The sequence below is a fragment of the Dasypus novemcinctus genome, chromosome 15 (assembly GCF_030445035.2).
Source record: "Dasypus novemcinctus isolate mDasNov1 chromosome 15, mDasNov1.1.hap2, whole genome shotgun sequence".
NCBI lineage: Eukaryota > Metazoa > Chordata > Mammalia > Cingulata > Dasypodidae > Dasypus > Dasypus novemcinctus.
Window position 1 is genome coordinate 98,971,017 of NC_080687.1, and position 24,892 is coordinate 98,995,908.

The 24,892-nt window shown below is 38.8% G+C and overlaps 1 protein-coding gene across 7 annotated transcripts in view; it reads left to right on the forward strand.

Moving 5' to 3' along the window:
- Window positions 1-24,892, forward strand: part of FNDC3A (fibronectin type III domain containing 3A) — a 216,516-nt gene that overhangs the window by 149,212 nt on the left and 42,412 nt on the right. For all 7 annotated transcript variants that reach the window (XM_058276709.2, XM_058276710.2, XM_058276713.2 and 4 more), the window contains 3 exons: window positions 11,056-11,287; window positions 15,207-15,476; window positions 17,649-17,707. In XM_058276709.2, the coding sequence (XP_058132692.1) occupies window positions 11,056-11,287; window positions 15,207-15,476; window positions 17,649-17,707 (561 nt within the window). The remainder of the gene's footprint in view (window positions 1-11,055; window positions 11,288-15,206; window positions 15,477-17,648; window positions 17,708-24,892) is intronic.

Consider the following 24,892-nt stretch of genomic DNA (forward strand, 5'->3'; position numbering starts at 1 on the left):
ATTTATTTATTTATTTAATTTCCCCCCCTCCCCTGGTTGTCTGTTCTTGGTGTCTATTTGCTGCGTCTTGTTTCTTTGTCTGCTTTTGTTTCTTTGTCCGCTTCTGTTGTCGTCAGCGGCACAGGAAGTGTGGGTGGTGCCATTCCTGGGCAGGCTGCACTTTCTTTTCACGCTGGGCGGCTTTCCTCACGGGCGCACTCCTTGCGCGTGGGGCTCCCCCACGTGGGGGACACCCTTGCGTGGCACGGCACTCCTTGCGCGCATCAGCACTGCGCATGGCCAGCTCCACACGGGTCAAGGAGGCCCGGGGTTTGAACCGCGGACCTCCCATATGGTAGACGGACGCCCTAACCACTGGGCCAAAGTCCGTTTCCCAGACCCTTGTTCTTGAAGAGTCTACATTCTGGTGGGGAAAAGCAAACAAGCATAATACATGAGTAAATTTTATAGTGTTAGGTGATGAGTGACATTGGAGAAAAACAGAAAGTAGAGCTCGTTTCATTTTAAAATAGGGTGGTCAGGATAAGCTTCATTGAAAAGGTGACATTTGAGGAAAGTCTTAAAGGGCAGGTGGAAATTAGCCATACACATATTTAGGGAAAGAGGATTCTGGGAACAGAAATAGCCAGTGCAAATGACATAAGTTGAGAACATGCCTGGCACAACAAGGAGGCCTTTGAGGCTGGACTGAGTATGGAAGACAGAGTGCTAGTAGAGGATGAAGTCGAAGAGAGAATGGTCCCTGTCGTGAATGAGGGACTTGATAAACATGTGAATCATTCACATAATCATCTAAGTTGAGGTTCTTTGTCTTTAGGTCACCAACAGACACCAACAGATTATTGCCAAATAATCTTGGCAATACTTTTCACTTTTGTGCTTTTGAAGAGCCTTTAGTTGGTGTTCTTGTCCATCAACTAAAGTCTAGATTTCTTAACACTTAAGGCCTTACACAGTTCTGTCCTAGTTTTTCTTTGCACCCTTTACTGATATTTCCAATCACACACCATTTTTGCAGCTTAGCATGACTTCTCGCATGTTCACTTGGTGTTTTCTTTTCCTCATGGTTTTGTTAATGCTGTTTATCTCTTAACTGAAATGCATTTCTCCGTCCTAGCCTTTTTAAATTTGACCCATTCTGAGAGCCTAGATCTTTTATTTTCATCACTTTTTGGTGGTTCACTACCTGTGTATATGATTTTTCCCTACAGGATTTTAAGTTCTGTGAGTATAGGAGTTACATGTGTACTTCTGTACAGTAGTGTCCCATAAATAGTTGTCAAATGTACAAATCAAATTTAACAGCAATTTTACTGGTTTTACTGGAAGGATTAAGTGAAGTTAATGGACTACTGCCATCAATCTTAATTTAAAATCAAGATTATTTTTTAGGAAATACGTCATTTGCAAGCATATAGGGATAATAAAAAGACAAAAATCCAGTCTCATCATTATCAAAATAATGTGACAATGTGCAAGACTGTCTTCTAGTTTTTTCCCATCGTTATAAAAACCACCCCCCACCCCAGCACATAATTTCTGATATTAGAAAATACTGGGAAGCGGATGTTGCTCAAGGGGAAGCAGATGTGGTTCAAGTGATTGGGCTTCCACCTACCACATGGGAGGTCCTGGCTTTGGTTCCTGGTCCTCCTGGAGAAGGCAAACTGGCACTGCAGGCAGGTGCACTGAGCTGATGCAACCAGATGATGCAACGAAAGAGACACAAAGAGGAAAGACAGTGAGAGACACAGCAAACCAGGGAGCTGAGGTGGTTCAGGTGATTGAGTGCCTGTCTTCTACATCAGAGGTCCTGGGTTCAGTTCCCAGTGCCTCCTAAAGAGAAGACGAGCAGGTGCAGACAGCACACAGCAACTGCAAACAACAGGTGAGGGGGATAAATAAATAAAAATCTTTTAAAAAAAGAAAGAAGATATTATCATTAAGCTCCAGGTTCTAACATAGCTAAATACTCGGTAATTGTCCAGAACTTGATACGTAAGCAAACAGTGTTTGCAAATCTGGAAGCTGCAAACTGAGCCAAGTGTTAAGATTATTTAATGGATATAATAAGTGCAGGTGGTATTTAGCTCAGCAGGAACCAAGTGACACACCATACTAAACCCACAAATAGCTGCCATCTATAGTCGTCTTTTAAGCGTCATGTGTAGATCTCATCTTATTGCAACAAGTTTATCATTTCTGTCCCTTGCGCTTGTATGTATCTGTTGTTTTTTTGTTTTTGTTTTTGTTTTTGTTTTTTTATTTTATTTAATTCCCCCCCCTCCCCTGGTTGTCTGTTCTTGGTCTATTCGCTGCGTCTTGTTTCTTTGTCCGCTTCTGTTGTCATCAGCGGCAGGGGAAGTGTGGGCGGCGCCATTCCTGGGCAGGCTGCACTTTCTTTTCACGCTGGGCGGCTTTCCTCACGGGCGCACTCCTTGCGCGTGGGGCTCCCCCACGCGGGGACACCCTTGCGTGGCACGGCACTCCTTGCGCGCATCGGCACTGCGCATGACCAGCTCCACACGGGTCAAGGAGGCCCGGGGTTTGAACCGCGGACCTCCCATATGGTAGACGGACGCCCTAACCACTGGGCCAAAGTCCGTTTCCCTGTATCTGTTGTTTAAGGCCACTGATCCCAGAAGGGTCAAATGATGTTTTTCGTATATCCCTGTTTCTGATAAGTCAGAACTTACTAAAAAGATTGAGCAAATTTATGTGTCCCTAAGAAGTTTGGTCAGACAAGCAAGGACTGAAAAAATTAAAATCCAGTGTTGTAGCTGCTTGGATTCCTCACTGAGGAAATAATAATGCTACATACCCAAGTGCATATTGAGACAGAAAAATGAAAAGTCCAAAAGATGAAGTGGATACATAGATCATTTAAGATCAAGATTTAAGGAAAGTACTTATATTGGAGAAACACATGAAGAAAACATAATTTACCCAGGATAAATCAACCTTCAAATTTCTGGTGTTGGTACCTAATTCTGTGTCCCTGTTAAGTAGGAGCACTTCAGATATGAACTCACCATCATCTCATATCTATTTTACCTTTTTTTGTTGTTTTTTGGGTTTTTTTTTTCCTTAAGTTTAACTTTTTTTTTTCTTCAGTAGAAAAATGTTTATTTCAAATGTTAAGCATTGCCGAGTAAATTTTATGTTAACACTAAATGTAAAGAATAGAATACAGGGAAACGGACTTGGCCCAGTGGTTAGAACGTCCGTCTACCACATGGGAGGTCTGCAATTCAAACCCCGGGCCTCCTTGACCCGTGTGCAGCTGGCCCACGCACAGTGCTGATGCGCTCAAGGAGTGCCCTGCCGCTCAGGAGTATCCTCCGCGTAGGGGAGCCCCATGCGCAAGGAGTGAGCCCCATAAGGAGAGCCGCCCAGCGCGAAAGAAAATGCAGCCTTCCCAGGAATGGCGCCGCCCACACTTCCCGTGCCACTGAGGACAACAGAAGCGGACAAAGAAACAAGCCGCAGCAAACAGACACAGAGAACAGACAACCGGGGCGAGGGGATTAAATAAATAAATAAAATCTTTAAAAAAAAAAAAAAGAATACATTAAAAGTTTTAATAACAATATTATATTTCAGGGTTTGACTCATTTCTTTTCTTAGCATTTACTTATTGGGCTGTAAAAAATATGAAACTGATAACTACAGTCTTTATTTTTTTAAAGATACATAGATCACACAAAATGTTACACAAAATGTTACATTAAAAAATGTAAGAGGTTCCCATATACCCCATTTCCCACACCACCCACTCCTCCCACATCAACAATTTCTTTCATTAGTGTAGTACGTGCATTGCATTTGATGAGTACATTTTGGAGCACTGTTACACAGCATGGATTATAGTTTACATTGTAGTTTACACTCTGTCCCAGTCCATTCAGTGGGCTATGGCAGGATATATAATGTCCTATATCTGTCCCTGCCAAATATTATTCAGGACAACTTCAAGTCTCAAAAATGCCCCCTACCTTCATTTTTGAAAATAACATTAAGTAACTTCAAGAGTAATTGGTTCTGTTTTCCTTGTTTGAAATTTGTAAAGTACACACCTGTTATTAAAATTGCCTGTTGCATTGTACTCCCTTTGCCTTCCTAATCAAGAGTTTTGAGGTATTGTTAATTTTTCAACTTTTATATTATTGCTCTGATACTTTAACATTCTATGCAACAATAATGTGGAACTGAATTACTTTATTCTGCCAATTTGAAGAGGAAGTTGTTGTTACATAGGTATAAAATATTCCTGTCACCAGTAGGGTAAATGGGAAAAATAGACTTAATTTTTCAGTTATACACATAACTTTTATTATTGGATCAGAAAGATGGATTATCATTTTAAATAATCATTCTTTTAAAGTCCTTTACAAACTGACGGTGTAGAGGATAGTGCCCAGTATGATATAAGGAGGCCTAAAGCTAAAGATAATATGCAAATAACAATGAAATTATTTATTAGAAGTTCTAATATAAAGAAGAAATATTCATTTTGTGAACAGGCCAGTGGAAAATATATTTAGTGATAATGCTGTTTTTTATCACTAAATTTTTTTAAAATTATTTTTTCTGATCACAGTTATTGTAGAAAACTTGGAAAATATAGAAAAGGTTAAGGAAAATAGTTTGCATTGAATGTTTCAACCCAGAGGTCCTCTCCATGACCCAGAGGTTCTCTCCATAAACATTTAATATATTTCCTTCAGCCTTGATTCTAATTTTAAAATTACAAGCATTTTGTACTTATAGAATATAATATTACTGTTTCCCATACAATTAAATATATTTCATATATATATATATATATTTTTTTTTAAGATTTATCCATTTATTCCTCCCCCCTCCCTCCCTCGTCCACTCCCTGCATCCACCTGCTGCACGCTCCTCTGTGTCGCACTCCCATCAGACGGCTCTGGGAATTGATCCTGGGACCCTCCAGAGTGGGAGAGAGGCAATCATTCCCTTGCATCACCTCAGCTCCCTGGTCTGTCGCATCTTCCGTTGTCTCTTCTCTGTGTCTCCCCCCATTGCACCATCCTCCTGCATCACCTCTCCACTTGGGCCACCACTCCTGTGTGGGGAAGCATTCCCCGTGGGGCAGCTCACCACACAGGCCAGCCCACCCCCACCAGAAGTACCTGGGCATCAAACCCTGGAACTCTCATATTGTAGACAGGAGCCCAACTGCTTGAGCCACATCCGTCTCCCTATATATACTTTTTAAAGCCTATATAATATTCTCTTATATCAGTAGATCTCAGCTTATGTCATTATTTTATATTGTGATTATTTAGGTTCTTTTCAATTTTTCTTTTGCACTTGTAAGGGTACGTTGAATATGTGCACAAATCTTGTTATTTGTTATTTCCTTAGAATAAATTTCTGAAAGTGGAAATGCTCACTTAACCCAACAAAGATTATTAGGATATAGATTACTGTCTATATCTTTTCTTTTTTACTTTTTTATTTTGGAAATTTTCTAACTAATAAACAGTAGAATGAGTAATATAATTCACTCCCATGTATCCATAACCCAGCTTCAAAAATAATAAACATATTGGCAGTCTTAAAGCAGCAACCTCAGTTGTTGCCTGTCAAATAGAAAGTACAAAAAAAAAAAAAAAAAAGCCTCAGTGCAGTCTATTGAAAAGATAGTCCATATGCCAAGGTTGTCTGCTTTACTCATAGATAAGCTCCATAGCCATTTCAGGGACTTATTCCTTCTAATTTTAGACATAACCTTATTGATCTTTATTATTGCAGTTTTAACAAATAGAGAAGAAAGGGAAAATGGTGAGAGATTAATATACTATACAGAGCCAGAAATATGTTTCAACAGAAACTAAGGCATCAAATGGGGAAATCAAACGAACAAAAAAATTTGCAGAAGTAGGAGGAACTTAATTCACTGGTAAACATTAACTTAGTAGTCCCTAAGAGTATCAGTTGCATTGAAGGGTAGAATAACAGTTGATATGTTAGTGATGAAGTTAATGATTTGTCAAAAAAAAGTTATTAACTACCTGAGTGGGACTCCTGAAAGGCAACGTCAAAAGTTTCCTCCTCCTGCCTTTCTTGTAATGGCTCCCCTAACTGTTTTTTATGGAATGTGGGTTGTTATGGTGATGAGAGTGTACCTAACAGGAGAGGATTACAGATCTCATAATTTGGGGGAAAGGCCTTTTTAACATCAGGACAAGTTTCAGGTTACTTCTTTGAGCTTGGCCTAATATTTCACTTTACATTTATATTCACCACACAGCAGTGAGGTCAGTAAATTTTTTTAAAGATTATGCAAACCAGTCCAATCTCTTGGGGGGGGGGGTGGAAGGTACAGGGGCTCAGAGGTTTGTATGAGAAAGAGTTGACTATCAGAGTAACAGACAGAGAGCTGGAGAAAGAGGAGGTTTTGGTCACTTACTGACATTTTATATGTGTGTGTGGTTTTCTATATATGTATAGTGTTTGTTGAATGAATGGTTAGAAATATATGTATTATTTGCTTGAGAACTTGAAGTTGGAGTAATAGTTCAAACTTCAGGGTGAGACCATAAAAAGTAGGTTGCAAAAAGTAGTGGGGAGGCAGACAAATTGTGAAAATCACAGAATCCTAAAAGCTTGGTTTTAAGGGGGGGTGGGGGGGGTGGATAAATGTAGCATTCTAGTAGAATAGAATGCATATATTTCTGGCCATAAAATTTGTTCAACAAATACTTTTTGGGTATTTGCCCTGTACTAGGTACTTACTGTTCCAGGTGCTGGAAATAATAAAACAGATATATCATGGAATTTATATTCTGGTGGGGAACACACACACCATATAAAGTGTCAGATAGTAAACACAGCCTGCCTTCTCTGCAGCCCCTTTCAGTTATGTCTGTGTTAAACAAAGGAAAGTAAACAGAGCTTTACCTAATAAGAAATTGGTTGACATGTGGTTAGGTTGTCAGACTAAAGCTGACAGCCCCGTTTAATTATATTTAATTATCTTATCTATGTGTTAATTTTTTATTAAAAGATTCATTTAATATCTTTTATCTCTTATTTTAAATGTTCTTTCTCAGAAAAGTGGTTTTAATTCATAACTAATTAGACATTTCTTTTTTTAACCAAATGAGATCCCAATTATGCTGTGAAACAAGACATTAGAAGACAGGTACCTATGGGTTCTGTAACCACAAAGTGGATAAGAACATGGGATCTGAAACCAGATTGCCTGGGTTCAGACACTAGCTTCTCTACTTACTGTGACCTTGAGAATGCTATTTAACATCTCTATACCTCAGTTTCCCCATAAGAAAAAATGGAGAGAATAATACTGCCTCATTGTTAGGAAGATTAAATAAGTTATGTCCCTTGAGAAACTTACAGTTGAGTTCTAGAATAAAACATGCATCTGAAACAAACACTACAAGGTTGTAAATATCAAACAAGTGATGCAGAATAAATACAATACAAGATTAAAGGAGGGAGAGATCACTGAGATGTGGTGACAAGGAGAAGATTCATGGAGGAGCAACCAGAAGAAACCTTGCACAGGCTTCTAGCCCTGCATCGCTGCCAGCATCTGCAGTTATGTGCTCTTGCTTCTCATCTGTATCCACATACTATTCTTCCTCATCTGTAGACAAACCTGGCTCCTGTCTAGATCCAGTGCCCCCATTGGAGTACCAGCTCCCATCCCCATTTGACTCAAGAACATTACTCTAGGCGGTGGGGTTGAATGGGACCTCATATTTTTTTAATGTAATTTTTAAAAATAAATAAATAATTTAAATTAAAAAAAAAAACATTACTCTAGCATTTTTCCTCGCTCACGCTCTCTTCTACATCAAGTTCTTTCTGCTGGATCATTCTCATTTTAATATACCGCACATTATAATTGCCCTCACTAAAAAAAGTTTCTCACCTCCATGCTCCTACCAGCCACCATCTTATTTCTCTGTTCCCCTTTAGAGCAAAACGTCCCAAAGTTGTGCTAATATTAGCTGTCTCCAATTCTTCCTGCTTTCTCTCTAAAACCTACTCCAGTCAGCTTTTTGCCATTAGGATTACACCAAAATTGCTCTTGTCAAGTCATAAAAACCTCACATGTCCAAAACTGAAACTCCAGCCTTCCTTGTTAAAATTGATGGACCTTCATCGTTATCTTTTTCTTACTTCCCACATGTAATCATCAGCTACTCTTGTTGTTCTACCTTTAAATATTTTTAAAATGTACACCACTTCTCATCACCTCCACTGCTACCACCTTGGTACAAGCAGCCATCATCACCTGCTTGGATTACTACAGTAGCTTCCTGTATAAGTCAGGGTTCTCTAGGGAAACAGAATCAACAAGGGATATCTGTCAATAGTAAGAGATTTATCAGAGTCTCTCACGCAGCCGTGGGGATGCACAAGTCCAGGTTCTGCAGGCAGGCTACAAGCAGGAGCTGTGATGAAAGTCAAATGAAGATTCTTAACGAGTTCCGGGAGATGTTGGCTGTCCAAAGAAGAGCTGGGAAATTCTCTCTCAATGCTGGAATCACTTCCCCTTTTAAGGGATTCAGCTGATTGGGTTGAGTGTCACTCATTGACAATCTCCCTGATTGATGTAATTATAAGCAGCTATCTATGATTTACCACTTCAGTAAAGTCAATGGTGTCTAAAGTCCATAAATGCCCTTTTATTACAGTTAGCCCAGTGCTTGCTTGACCAAACAACTGGGCACAGTTAACCTGGCTGAGTTGACACAGTAGCCTAACCATCACACTTCCTAAAATGGTTTCCCTTAACCCCACTATAGCCTATTCTCAATTCAACAGCCAGAGTGATTATATCAAATGTAAAATTATATCAGCATTTCTCAGCTTCGACACTGTAGACATTTTGGGGCAAGGGAATTTTTGTTGTAGAGTTGTGCTGTGAATTGTAGAATGTTTAACAGCATTCTTGGCAAGCAACATCCCCCAATTGTGTTAATAAAAAATATTTACATTGTTCGAGGTCCCTTAGGGGTGCAAAATTGACCCTATTTAGGAACCATTGGGTTATGTCACTCCTCTGTGTAAAACTCTGGTGGTTCCCCATTTCTCTGAGAGTAAATGCTAAATTTGAAGTTTTTAGTGTCCTGGACAGCTCATCCTGACCTGGCTACTACAACCTCCTTTTATCTTTGAGATCTTTCCTGCTTCTGTCTTTTTTCCTAATCAAGACTTTGGACTGCCTTCCGTTCCTTAGGTACACTCAGCCCTACTTCTGCCTTAGGGGCTTCGCTCTGTTGGTTCCCTCTGCCTGGAACAACCTTCCAGATTTACGCATGGCTAAGTCTTTCACTTCAGGTCTTTGCTTAAATTTCATAATTTGAAATAATAAGACCTACCCCGAAATGTTTTACTGTACTCTGTCTCCCTCCCACAGTACTTCTAGTCCCCCTTACCTGCCTTTTTTTCCATAGTATTTTTCACCTTGCAACATGCTGAGTAATTTACTTATTTATTGCTTATCTACCTCTGATAATATGTGTGCCTCACAAAGACTTCATTCTGGTGTTTTTCCTCTTCTGCATCATCACTTTATTGGTTTTAGGTAGAACAGTACCTGGAAGATACTCAAGTGGGTGCTTAGCTATTTTTAAATGCATGGAGAAGGTAAAGTTAGTGCTAGATTTGGAAGGAATGATAGGATTCAGCTAGTAATAAATTAAGGCAGGAGACAAGGAAGAGAAAAGCAGAGATACAAGATGAAGAAATGTACAGGTTAATGTGAAAATAGATTATGAACCTGGCCAGAATTAAGGGTCCAGGATTTGGTGAAGAATGATATGGCAAGGAATATGGGTTGGAATCAGATTGAAATCTGGTTGAACACTGTGTATTGTAATCTTGTCAGAACTGGGGGGACATTTAAGATTTCTGAGTTGGAGTGTGATAAAGGTGAGAGCGATACTGTGGCAGATACTGTGGTTTGGCTTATTCAGAATCCATTCCAACCTCCTTCATTAATATGCTTTTCCTGCCAAGCAGAGGCTGAAAAGCTAGAAATGGTCCCAAATTTCTTTTAGCTAGGGTTCCAGATAATGATAATTTCTACCAATCATACATTTGTCTGAAATTTGAATTCAGAACTGAGTTAGGTAGGGAGAAGATGGGGTATGGGACATCTGTGTTGGTGGAAGCAAAGCATTTGTGGCTCTGGAATCAACTTTTCTGAAGTGAATTGATTTGGTTTTCTACTCTAAGTCATATCTTAAACACATAAGGATAGTTTATTCTACTTAATAACAACTTTTTTTCTAATGCAGTCAATTCCTCACCTGTTACAAAGTCATACATTTGTAATTTAGGCTTATTTGTATGCAAATAAGTGTTTTCTAGTACACTTATATCTATCAAGCAATGCATATCTATTTAGAAACTTTACTGTCCTTAAACATAGTAAAACAACTTTTCTAATAATGTTATCAGGATTTCCTTTAACTTAGTAAAGTATATTTTACTCATTTCTGTTTCCTAAGGAAAGGTATTATTAGCTTTTGTTTTATCTTCATAGTCACTTAAGCCTAAAAGAATAAAGGCCATATTTTAGTGGAATGACTTGGGAAGCCTAATCTTGAGATAAAATCCTATAGCCTTTTAAGTTTCCCTTTATGTTCTAAGCAATTGCAGCTCCAGTGAGATTGAAAGAGAATGAATCTCTTTCTTTTTTCAAGTCTGTTTGCCAAAGCCACAGATATTTTTCTTAAGGAAAATATTTTTTTTAAGAAAATGGAAAGTATTTGCTTGATCCTATTATGTCTAAACCAGAATTTCCTGAGTCTCCCTTCATTTTTATTGCATCACTAAATGCACTTAACACATAGGGTAAATACTTACTTTTCTTGCTCACTGTTTGTTTATTCTGTTATTTAAATAGGTTTATCAATGTTTAGAAATTCTTTTCCTGTTGATTCTTTTACATAATAACATAGTTTTACGTAACATATGTTATGTAATAACATATTTCTCAAGAAGAGCTCACGTATTAAAGAGTCTTTACTATTCCTTTTGTAGGTCATTGAAGACAATGGTGTTCGGAGAGTTGTTGTGGTGCCCCAGGCACCAGAGTTCCATCCTGGCGGTCACACAGTAATACACCGTTCTCCCCATCCTCCTCTACCTGGCTTCATTCCTGTCCCAACCATGATGCCCCCTCCACCACGCCATATGTACTCACCAGTGACCGGAGACATGGCAGCACAGTACATGCCACAATACCAGTCTTCTCAAGTATATGGAGATGTAGGTAAGGCATCCTGCAAAGCTCCTCTTCACTGAATTAGATATTCTTTGTTTATTAATAGGTGTTGTCACTATATTATATGAAAAAAATTAGCAGAAATGATGTCCCATAATTTTCTGTCATCAAGTACTATGGCAAGTGTTCCAGCCTCGTGATTATCCGTCCTGGCAGGTGGGCAAACAGGAAATCAAAGAGGGGAAGTAACTTACATTACTCAGCAATATATAGTGGGGCCATACTCACATGAGACAACAGGTCTAGCTGTGAGGAAATTTCCAGCACAGAATAATTATGCTTTTGGTAAATCCCAAAGGCTATGATAATACTACACAAAATTCTGGGTTTAAGAGATTAAAAAAGTGTCAGACTCATATTTATGTCTTCAGCCAAAACCTGTCCTCTGAGCCCCAAACTTACGTTTTTTACTGCCTTCTTGATGATGTCTCCTGCACCTTAGGTATAGCACTCCTAAAATGTAAATCTCGTCTTGGACCCCCAGAACCTTCTTCCCTCTGTCGTCATCTCGGTGTCACTGTCCACTCAGTTTGCTCTTTCGACCCTCACATCAATTGATAATCAATTTTATTTTCTTAACTTTCCCAAATTTATCTATTTCTTTTTCCACTGCTACTCAAATCCAGTCCACCATCCTCTTTTACCAAGTGAACTAAAACAGTTAACATTCTTTTCTGCTTCCATTCTTGCCCCTAACAGTTCATTCTCAGCTAGAGTTGTCATTTAAAAATGTAAATCAGATCTTTCTCCTAAGATTTCATTGATTTCCTACTGCATTTGAGAATAAAACCAGCCCTTCCTCTAGATCAGGGTCTTGACTGCAGCATTACTGGCACTATTTTGGGTGCTAATTCTTCATTGTGGGGGAAAGAAGAACTGTGCATTGTAGGATCTTTAGCAATATCCTGGCCTTGACCATTACATTCCAGTAGTAAACACACCTCCCAGCCATCAGTTGTGACAACTAAAACTCCCCAGACATTGCCAAGTGACCTCTGAAGGGCAAATTTGATCCTTTTTGCAGACCAAACCCCTAGACAACAAGTACCTGCAGCTTGTGTCCTAGACCACTTTCCCATATCCCCTTCCAGCAGTTTCTCAAAACTCCCAAGCTCTTTCTTGGCTCAGGGCCTCTGCACATGGTGTTCTTTCTGCCAGGAATAACTTTCTTCCCCTTTTCCATGACAGACTGCTTTTCATGCTTTAGATTTCAGCTTTCAGAGACCTTCCCTTGACCCCACCTTATCAGTCTTTAGCGCTGAAACCTGTTTGTTTCTTTCATAATATTTAAAACAGTTTGATTTTGAGGGGCATTTATTTGTCTTTTTCCCCATTTGACTATAAACTCCATAAGAACTGAAACTGTTTATCACTGTTTCCCTTGTACCTATCACATAATAAATGTCTGGTAAATTTGTAGAATTGATAACTTGTAAATATAAAATTATTCAGCACAGCCTGTAAGTGGTAAAGTACATCAGTATTTTTCAAACTAATTTCTGCTGCCCAAGTAAGTAATATATTTTTATTGTATCAAATTTATAAAACACAATACACAAAAATTTCCCATAAACATATCACCCACAGTACTTATTAGTAACATGTATGTTTTGTGGAGATTTTTTCCATCATAAGTATCTTTTTCAAAAAGGAATTATAAATTGTATTTTGGGCCTTCATTTTTTTAATGGATAAAAATATCACAAATACTTTAATGTCAGATCAGTTACCTGAACATCACCAGGAAGAACCTATATCGTTCAGATAAAATCTATAGCAAGTAAAGATCTGGTACTTTTCACAAAAGTTGGTAGGTATTTTCTAAACCAGTACTTGCAAACTTTAATCTACTTACAGACGACATGGGTATTTTGTAAAAAAAATGAAGACTGATTAGGTAGGTCTGGGTGGCTCTTGAGATTCTTCTTTCCTAACAAACTTCCAGATGATGCTCATGCAGTGGCCCAGGGAACACGCTTTTGAATAGCTAGAGTTTATCCTACAAATCAACCTCATCCTTCCATTTTGTTTACTGCTAGTTTTGACTTAGTTTTTTTAAATGTTTTTGAGAAAATTATAAGAAAAAACTAGACTTGACAATTAATTGCTACTTTGTATTGTTTTTTGTTTTTTTTTTTTAAGATTTATTTTACTTATTTTTAATTCCCCCCCTCCCCTGGTTGTCTGTGCTCTGTGTCTATTTGCTGCATCTTGTTTCTTTGTCCGCTTCTGTTGTCGTCAGCGTCAGCGGCACGGGAAGTGTGGGCAGCACCATTCGTGGGCAGGCTGCACTTTCTTTCGCGCTGGGCGGCTCTCCTTACGGGCGCACTCCTTGTGCGTGGGGCTCCCCTATGCAGGGCACACCCCTGCGTGGCAGGGGTGCGCGCATCCGCACTGCGCATGGGCCAGCTCCACACGGGTCAAGGAGGCCCGGGGTTTGAACCGTGGACCTCCCATGTGGTAAATGGACACCCTATCCACTGGGCCAAGTCTGCTTCCCTACTATGTATTGTTAAAACCCATTGTCATTGAGAAGGACATATGTGTTAGTCCAAATACATGGATATGATTCACAGTAATGTGAAGGAAAGTGAAGGGCACAAATCCACAAACTCACTATCTACCGATGGGAGAGGAGTCATATTTTACTTGAGGCTATAAGCCAGGAATCCACCCACATTTACCTACTAACAACATCCTTCATTACTGTGTTTCATTCATTACAATTGATGAACACATTTTGGAGCATTGCCGCTAAGCATGGATTATAGTTTACATTGTATTTTACACTCTCTCCCACACAATTTTGTAGGTTATGGCAAGATATATAATGGCCCGTATCTGTTGTTGCAGCGTCATTCAGGACAATTGTCAAGTCCCAAAAATGCTCCCATATTATACCTGTTTTTCCCTTTTCCTGCCCTCAGAACCTCCAGTGGCCACTGCCTCCACATTAGTGATATAAGTTCTTCCATTGCTAGAATCACAATAAGTCTATAGTAGAACACCAGTAAATCTATTTAGTCCACAGTTCATTCCCCAATCCTGAAGATTCTGGGATGGTGATGCCCACTCCACCTCTAATTGAGAGGGAGCTTCGATCCCATAGGGCAGATGTATGGGACCGACTTGCTTGTAGTTGTAGATTCCCTCAGTTCCTTGGAATGGTCATTGTCCATCATTATCTCCCTGTTAGTTGTCCTGGGTGAGACCAGTGAACTTGGAGAGTAGGTATTACAACCTCGTTGAGATTCAGGGCCCAGCTGGTACATGGACAGCCCAAAGATTTAGGTCTCTTGACATACACCTACCAACCTAGTACTAATTACAGGTTCAAATAGAAAGAAAAAGAGCCATGTGTAGAGAAACCACAACTGAGTCCAACTCTGTCACACTGGGGAGCATAAATTCCAAAGTAGGACCCACTGGCAGAGCACCAAACTCCTGAGCTGGATGATTTGCCTTTTTTTTTTTTTTTTGCAATCATAAGGGAATTTGGCAGGTTGTGCTTTTTTCTTTCTTTTTTTTTTTTCTTTTTACTTGTTTCATACATTTGAACTTCAAAGAAGTGAAAAGTAATGGCTATAAAAGAAAAGAACCTTAGATAATTCAATTTGGGTCTCATTACCATCTGCAATAATCATAGCATACCACAAAGCTGTTTCTGTAGAGAACTACTAGTTGAGAAAAGATGAAGTAAAAAAATGTCTCTATAGATTTATTTGATATATATAAAATAGTCAAGTCACAAAGCTGGGTTCTCTCAGTTTGTAGAGACACAATTTTGTTTTGCAAAATTACCCTTTGAAATATTTTATGATAAATTCTGTATTGTATAATGATAAATTTATTTCCTATTTTTTCATACCATAAATGTATATGCAAAATGTGACCTTTTTCTTTCTAGATGTTCACTCTACACATGGAAGGTCTAACTTTAGAGATGAAAGATCTAGTAAAACATATGAACGTTTGCAGAAAAAATTGAAGGATCGCCAAGGAACACAGAAAGATAAAATGAGCAGCCCACCGTCATCACCCCAGAAATGCCCTTCTCCCACCAGTGAACATAATGAACTTATAAAAGGGCAGAATGCCAGTGCTACAAATACAGGATGCGCAAAGAACAGATCAGGAAAAGGGAAAGGTGGTGCACAGGTTGATACAGAAACAGAAGGTAACTAAAATTCTAAATTAATCTTATTGAAACTTTCCCTTTTCATTGTTATTTAACCTACTGAGAATACATTCTAACCCTTCAATCATTTCTTCCCAGTCCAGAATAAACTATAGCTTAATAGCATAACACTTACTAAATATGAGAAATGATTTTAGGACCTAAACTGTTAAAAGGAGCCTTCATTTGGGGAAACTCAGTAATTTCACCTATATACTAAATTTTTCTGACCAAGAGAAATTTTTGTTTTATGGGAAAACTCAGATACTAAGTTAATCCTAGATCCCATTTCTTCTGTTTCCAGGCCTTATTTTATAAGGCTATACTGATTTTATCAAAACTCTATTTCTCCCAACTTCTTTATGTGTAAGCCCCTCATATCAACTCTTTATTCATTCACTAATCTTTCTATATACTGTCTAGATTAGGATAGAATATTCACCATCCCTCCTTTCAAACGTTCTTTTCTCTTAAAGTCCCCTTGTTTTCCTTGATTCCTTCCCCTGGCCTGTGCATTCTGCCATGTGAAATCTGAGTACTGCTCTTGTACATGCTAGACTCAGTCTCTGTATGTAATTTAGATATAAGCGGGATTAATGGCCTGTCTTCATCTGTCCTGCAATGTGGAGTAAGTACCCAGGTACTTTTCACTGCGATGTTAAGTATTTTACTTACTGCTTGTCTTGTGTAGTTTATCTCGACTTCTGTAGTTTTTGTATGTATAACTTTTGGGTATCTTTGACACTGACCATATCTGTTTTAACTTCTAAGGGTGGTCTGTGTCATATTTACTTGTGACTTCAGAATCTAGAACATCATACGGTGCATATTTGCAGATTCTGTAAATACTGTGTCATAGTGATTTTAGGAAGTGATTTTAATACCCATTTTTGTTAATATGCTTTTAAGTTTTTTTAAGCCCATTTTAAAATAGTTTCACCAGCAATGACTCTAAAGCATAATTAACATGTAATTTAACAAACACCAATAACCACAACTCTTATCGGTCTTTGGCTATACTTATCTAAATTGATACTCCTGATTCTTAATTATATTGAATTATCATTTAGTGCAGCTCATCAACATGTGACTAAGAATAAAAATGTTTACAAACTTTGAGGGAAATATGAAAATATAGGTCATCTTAACTCTCCCCACCTTCCTTTTTTCCTTAAAGTTTCCATTTCTATGAATAAATTTTAAATACGTTTTAACAACCTCTTGGCTTATATATTAGCAATACTTAAAGTCAAGCTAGTTATACTCCTGTTTGGGAAAACCACAATTAAGGCATGTCATAAAACAAATACCCAGTTCCCTTATTAAAAGGTATGAGATTGACAGATGAGAACTTTCCAGAGAGAATTTTTTTAAACTACGACTAAAAATACACTTTCCTAGAAGATAAAACGTCGATCATTTATTCACTGATTCAGATCTATGGCATAGTAGTATAATTAGTAGTCACAGTTACGTTGGAAATTAAAGCTGAAGCAGAAGACTGCTGAAGGGCCATGTATTAGCCAAAGGGGTGCTGATGGAAAATACCAGAAATTGGCTGGTTTTTATAAAGGGTATTATCTGGGGTAGGAGCTTACAGATACCAGGCCATAGAGCATAAGTTACTTCCCTCAGGAAGGTCTGTTTGGAGCAAGATGGCTGCCGGCGTCTGCAAGGGTTCAGGCTTCCTGTATTCCTACATTCCTGGGGCTTGCTTTACTCTGGCTTCAAGGTTCCTTCCGTCCTGGGGCTGGCTTCTCTTTCCTCTGCGTGCTGACTTCCCAGGACTCCAGTTTAAGTCTTCAGCGTCAAACTCCAAAATCAAAACTCCAACATTAAAAGCCCTCAACTCTGTTCTTGGCCATGCCTTTTATCTTGGTGGGTGGGGACTAAGTGCCCTAATCATAACTCAGTCGTGCCCAGGGACAGATCAGATTGCAAACATAATCCAATATTTCTTTTTGAAATTTATCCATTTATCAAACTGCTTCAGGCCACAAACTGCTAAATCTGAACTAAGTATAAAGTCAGGAGCAGAAACTAGAAAACAAAAGTCTCAAATACCAACCTAGCCTCAGGAGACTTAATGGGGGTAGGGGAAAGCAGAGTGCATATAAGTTCATATTCTTAATATTTAAAAAAAAAAATTTTTTTTCTTTTTTTTTTTTTAAGAAAAAAATGAAGAAACTAAAGCATTTGAAGCACTTCTTTCCAACATTGTCAAACCAGTGGTAAGTAGTTTATGCATTTTCTTGTCATTCATATTTAGCATATTTATATAAAATTGGGGGATATTTTTGTTCAGGCTTTATTTAAAACTTATGTATTAAAATATGTGGCCAGTAATGGATCATCATGGATCTGGCATAAGAGAGGGCAGAATATTCAGCCAATAATCTATTATTTAAACAGGGATTTAATATATGCTGAATGGCATTGCGGATCATTGAAGCAGGCAGAGATCTAATAAGTAGTGTGGATACAACTGATTATCAGTTTTTTAAAAATCCATTTATATTATTTCCTCATAAAATATACCCAATTAATTCCAGATACAAAAAAAAGAGTCATATAAAATGAACTACAGGGAAAAAAAGAGAAGAAAATTAGTATTTTCCAACCCTTTATAAGCATAGATGTAGTAGAAGAAATCAGAAAAGGATATGGCAGCAGAATTAGCTCAATTAAAGTTTCTGTTTTTTTTTTAAGATTTTTATTTTTTATTTCTCTCCCCTTTCCCCTCCCCTCCCCCCCATTTTCTGCTCTCTGTGTCCATTCGCTGTGTGTTCTTCTGTGTCCACTTCTGTTCTTATCAGCGGCACCGGGAATCTGTGCCTCTTTCTGTTGCGTCATCTTCTTGCATTAGCTCTCCATGTGTGTGGTGCCACCCTGGGCAAGCTGCACTTTTTTTGCGCTGGGCGGCTCTCCTTACAGGGCGCACTTCTTGTGCATGGGGCTCCCCTATGCAGGGAACACCCCTGCGTGGCACGGCACTCCTTGTGTGCATCAATACTGCGCGTGGGCCAACTCACCACATTGGTCAGGAGGCCCTGGGTTTGAACCTTGGACCTCCCATGTGGTAGGTGGGTGCTCTATCCATTGAACCAAACTCCACTTCCCTCTGCATATTTTTAAAACAATTAAAATAAAGGCTATCCATCCTCCTAGGAAAATTATTTGCATCAGATATGACAAAAGATTAATATTAAGAAAAAAGCTCATTCAAGTTCATGCTGTTGTTTTTTAACTCATTAAGACCCCTAAAGGTTCTTGGGAAGCAGACTTGGCCCAGTTGGATAGGGCGTCCATCTACCACATGGGAGGTCCGTGGTTCAAACCCCGGGCCTCCTTGACCCACGTGGAGCTGGCTGACACGCAGTGCTGATGCGCACAAGGAGTGCCGTGCCACGCAGGGGTGTCCCCGTGTAGGGGAGCCCCATGCACAAGGAGTGTACCCTGTAAGGAGAGCCGCCCAGCACGAAAGAAAGTGCAGCCTGCCCAGGAATGGCATCGCACACAGGAGAGCTGACACAACAAGATGACACAATAAAAAGAAACACAGATTCCCGTGCCGCTGACAACAACAGAAGCGGACAAAGAAGAACACGCAGCAAATGGACACAGAGAACAGACAACTGGGGTGGGACTGGGGGAAGGGGAGAAAAATTAATTTTAAAAAAATTTAAAAATTAAAAAAAGACCCCTAAAGGTTCTGTACTGGTAATCAAAAGAAATACAAACTAAATTGTGACCCTGTGAGAGGTCCCGTTTCTTGATTACAAAGCTACACAGGCAGAAGTATTTGTTGTGGCATTAATGTCAACAAAAAATTAAAACACATAAAAGGGATGCAAGGATAAGTTGTGTATTTTTCCTGGATGGAAAGATGTAGCCATAAGAAGTATGGTTATAAGACTGCCGAAATACGCAAAAATGCTTTTAACAGAAGCAGGAGGAAAAGCTTTGCCCCGTGTGCAAACTATTTGTACATTGTGATTAGTCTTATAAACAAAAGGTTGTTGTTGTTTTTTTAAAGATTTATTTTTATTTATTTAATTCCCCTCCCCTCCCCCGGTTGTCTGTTTTCTGTGTCTTTTGCTGCGTCTTGTTTCTTTGTCCGCTTCTGTTGTCGTCAGCGGCACAGGAAGTGTGGGCGGCGCCATTCCTCGGCAGCCTGCTCCCTCCTTCGCGCTGGGCGGCTCTCCTTATGGGTGCACTCCTTGCGCATGGGGCTCCCCTACGCAGGGGACACCCCTGCGTGGCAGGGCACTCCTTGCATGCATCAGCACTGCGCATGGGCCAGCTCCACACGGGTCAAGGAGGCCGGGGGCTTGAACCGCGGACCTCCCATGTGGTAGGCGGACACCCTAACCACTGGGCCAAAGTCCATTTCCCATAAACAAAAGGTTTAAAGAAAACCAGGAAAGGACTAGAAAGAAAAACACCAAACTTAACACAATAATTGTTCTAAATAGTGTTTTTGTTTCTTTGAGAGCTGCAATTTGACTCCCATTTTTTTAAAAAAAGGAAGCTAAGAGAAGCATTAATGATTAAGATTAAATCTTGAATGAATGTTTTTATTATGAATATGTGAACTCTCTAATTAGTCAGCCAAAGGGGTGCTGATGCAAAATACCAGAAATTGGTTGGTTTTTATAAAGGGTATTTACGTATTTATTTGGGGTAGGAGCTTTTATAGATACCAGGCCATAAAGAATAGGTTACTTCCCTCACCAAAGTCTGTTTCCACGTGTTGGAGCAAGATGGCTGCCAGCCTCTGTGAGGGTTCACGCTTCCTGGGTTCCTCTCTTCCCAGGGCTTGCTTGCTAAGCTCTTTTCCTCTATGAGCTTACTTCCTGGGGCTCCAGCTTAAGGCTTCAGCATCAAACTCCAACACCAAAATGCCTCCAACTCTGTTCTTTGCCATGCCTTTTATCTGCCAGTCCCCACCCACAAAGGGGTAGGGACTCAACACCATACTGATCTGGCCCTATCAAAGCCCTAACGATACTTTAAACACGCCCAGGTACAGACCAGTTTACAAACATAATCCAGTACCTATTTTTGGAATTCATAATTATATCAAACTGCTAGAACTCTCATGGTTCTTTAAATAATATATAGAGTAAAAATAAATCTTTTACACACTCTTCTAGTTTAATCGATTTGTTTCCTGTCCTTTTTCAGCTCAGGTGTGTGAGTGTGTGTGTCCATCTACATATAAATTTTTTCTTTTGTCATTTTATGAAAATTTGGGTCTTACTGTTCTCTATTGTGCTGTGACTTGCATTTTTCGTTCATTGTGCTATGCCTTAGTCTTTCTGTCATTACATTATTCTTTGAGGAACAACACAGTCTATTCATGCATTCAGTCAGACAATATTTATCGTGCCCTTACTGTATACAAATACATAAAAAGCAAACGTTCAAACAGAATTGTATGATAGTGAAAAGTGCTATTACAGAAATAGAATGATGTGATGAGAATTATTGAAGATGGGGAAGTTATGTTAAGTAAAGCAATCAGGAAAGCCCTCTGAGCAGAGATCTGAAGAGTAAGAAAAAATGAAAAACTAGGAAGGAATGGGAGCATGTAAGCATCATGTGACATAGCTGACAGAAAGAACAGTTATAACTGCAAGGTAATAAAATGGGGCAAAGAGTTGTGTAAATTGTGTAGAGGAAGTAGGTCAAGACCATAGGGCTCTTTTCAGCCATGGTGAGACCGTTTATTAACACCCAAAAAAAACAAGTCCATGATAAAATATTTTGTGCTAAATTACTCGAAATACGATTTGCTGAATTTTTGGTGAAAAAACAGACTAGAAAAATTGTTGTTAACACATTCTCCACAAAGGCCCCACTTAGTTCTGCTTTTTCTGACTGCCCTAAATAATAGTTTTGGATGCTCTAGCTTTCTTTCTTTAATTTGTTTTCTCTTAAGAATTGAGCATATGTAGGTAAATTAAGGTAAACAGAATTATTTCATAGTAGCTAACATGAATTTACTAGTGCCAAGCTGTTTCAAAGTGCTTTGAATGCATACAGACATTGTCTTCTCTAATCGTACAACAATCCTCTTGTGTACCTATTTTCCCTGTTTTCCAGATGAGAACACTGGAGCAGAGGGAGGTTTAATTAGTAGTGGAGCTGGGATTGAAACTCAGGCAGTATCCTTCCAAAATCTGTGTAAATCCAAATGTGAAACTCTAGGTGTGTGTACTAAAAAGGAATTTGGTAGTCTTAATATATGATTTGATGAGTAATGTAACAACTAATTTTAGCAGCATTTACTTGTTAACATTTATAATATTAAAAGGTATAATTTTCAGGCACAAATAAAATAAAGCTTTAAACAATTCTTTTAAAGAATTTTTTGCCCAGCCTTATGGGGAAGATGTAATTTAGCACAATAATGAGCCCTGTGTCATAATACTTAAGTAATGCTGATGGTTTTTGTTTTGTGTTATTTTGTTTTAGTTTGTTTTTACAGTTTGAGGACTTTGTCTCTATTTGTGCGCTGAAAAGTACAGGTCAGGGTGTGTTGTTTGTTTTTCTGTGTGTGTGTGTTTTTGCATGTTTTAGTTCATTTAGAGCACTAAATTAAATGTATTCATTCATTTATTCATTCCATAAATATTTGGCTATTATCAAAATACCAGATGGCTGAGCTAGAAACTAGAGATAGAATGAAAAGCAAAGAACAGACATGGTCCCTACCCTCAGAGCTTAGTTTAAGCATCATACAACAAATGTGAAATAACTGTGTCAGTCCAGAACAAAGAGTTAATACTGCTGTTAAGAGTGTAATACGAGGATTAAACCTTAACAGGGTTGTCCGGGAAATTTCCCTAAAGAAGGGATGATTGAACTGAAATTTTTTTTAAAAGTAGTGGTTAGGCATTGTAAATAACAGGAGGAAGTTGTGGGGGCATTATTCTTAGCAAGTTACCACCATTGCCGTGTGAAAGGAAAAAGCTCATGTGGCTTATAACACATGCTCTAGTCTCAGCTGTGCACTCACGGGTAGAGTGGCCTTGGACAAGGTACTTTATCTTTCTGAATCTGCCCTTTCTTCTGTAAAATGGAGTGTAACTGCATTGTATATATTTATATGCTTGAAATAATTAACTGTGTTGCAAGTGTTTGGCTTATCACTTGAGCTAAACTTCATATCCAGACAAGTAACAAGGATTGCAATTTCTTCAACTTTAGTATTTCTGGAAATTCAGAAATGAGACACTCTCATTTCTTATGTCTAAATCTTTGTCAAAAGCCATACTATATATATATGGTTCTGAACTTTTCACAGCTTCCTAGTTAAACTTAATTGAACGTATCAGGCAGCCATTCCCCAAGGACGGTTTCAGTTACCACCTGACGAAGAGTCTGCCTTAATAGTTAATACAGGCTATACATAATCCATCTACCTTAGTTAGCATCTGTTTTCATTTTGCCTCCTAATGTGTAGTCTTTTTCAATACCATACATATTTTTATATGGTCTTTGGGGGGGGGGAGGGTTATTTGTTTTTTTTTCTCAAAATCTGCCTAGAAGTAGTTTTAGGATGAGAGCCTTGTGCATTGTGTAGTGGGGAAAGACCTGGGTTAGGTCCTAGTCACTAGTTGAATGACCCGTCAGGCAAGTCACTTAATGTTTATGAATGTTGTTCTTCTAGAATATGAAAATAGTTAGGCCTTACTTTAGTAAGGATCAAAAGAGATGGCTATAAAGGCAAAATTTAATTCTAAAGTAATATACCAATAAAAGACATATTTCAGATAATTTTAAAATCTGTGTTTTCAATCCTCATTAATTTACCTCATCCTCTAGAGCCACATCTCCTAAGGCATCCTAAAGAATGTTCAAGTTTGGTCATTTTGCCAGCAACTAGAACTTCATTTAGGAAACCAAATCCTTACTCTTCTTTCCTCAGCTATTTTCTCCATGTTCCTCTAAAATGAGGAGGGAATTGGATATAATCCCTTCTCTTTTCTGTTTCCTTTTAATATTTCCATCAATGGAAGACTTACCCATCTACATTTCCCTGGATCATAGGATCAATTTCATCTTAGATTTCTCCTTTACCTTTAATTTTCTCCATGCCAAATTGAACTCTAAACTCTTGCAAGGATAAGCTTTGGAAAAGAAATTACTCATTCCTATAACCAACCATCTCTTTTCCACCAAATATACCCCATCCCAGGTTCTTTAAAATCCTGTACAAAATTCACTTTTCACAATGTTTTCCACAGTTCACCCCAGTCTAATCACTCCTTCTGTGCCTTTAACATTTATGTACATGTAATAAAACATCATTTAGTAGAATGGGTCTATTAAGTAGAACGTCTGGAATAGTTGAAATTAACAGTATGTCTTAAGAAATTTGTTTCTTTAAAACTATCTTTGCAAAATTCATCATGGTATTTTGGTTTGGCTTCTGGAGCAGAAAAAGGACATTGGTCAGGAAACTGGTGTACTCCAAGTAAAGTTTATAGTTTAGTTAATAGTATTTTACCAGTGTAAATTTGGGGTTAACAAATGTGTATGGTTAACATTAGGAGAACTGGGTGAAATGAATAAATATGGTAAACAAATGATCTCACTGAGCCACTCATTTTATCGATGAAGGCCTGAACCCTAAACGTTTGAGTTTTCAATATTGCTGAGCTAATTACTGAGAAGTCTTTTTTTCTTTTTTTTCTTAATAAACTTTTTTAATTTTTATTTTTTAAAGAAACTTAGATTACGTAAATGTTACACCAAAAATATAGGGGATTCCCACATGCCCCGCTCCCAGCCCTCGTTTTCCCACATCAGTAGTGGCCGGTCTTATGCCTCCCTCCTTAATGTTTTTTTCTATTGCATGCATACACGCACATGCTCTTCATAATGTGGCTAGCACACACACGGCCTGGTAAAATAAGCTCACAAAGTAGATGCCAGTGGTGGTATTGACTGACTCACCTTCCCAGTACTGTTCTCTTCACTGTTCCTCACGGTTTAACACAGCTGAGGATATCGCATATGTAAATTGTCAAGGGCTGAGCTACCAGGTCTAAATACTTACATTAAGACAAATAATAGTCAAGACTTTAATTTCCCTCAGTGTTCCATTTTTCCTCATGGAACAGAGCTGGGTGAGGACTGGTGAATCAACGCAGACTTGTAGGAATTGACTCACTGAAAAGGGGATTCAGAGGGAAGAAGAGTTAAGAAGGGCCAGGAGTAGAAAAGTACTGAACAAACAAGCCTCCTCAGGGTCCTCTCCCACCTCCCAAATGGAGGGCTCAGCTCAGCAGGGGTGCATGGGGAAGACCGTGACAGAGGGCCCCCAATAAGGAGGTCTCCAAATGGGGACACCTGGGCTAGGCATACAGAGATGCATAGGAGCATGGATGGCCAGGGGGGCTGAA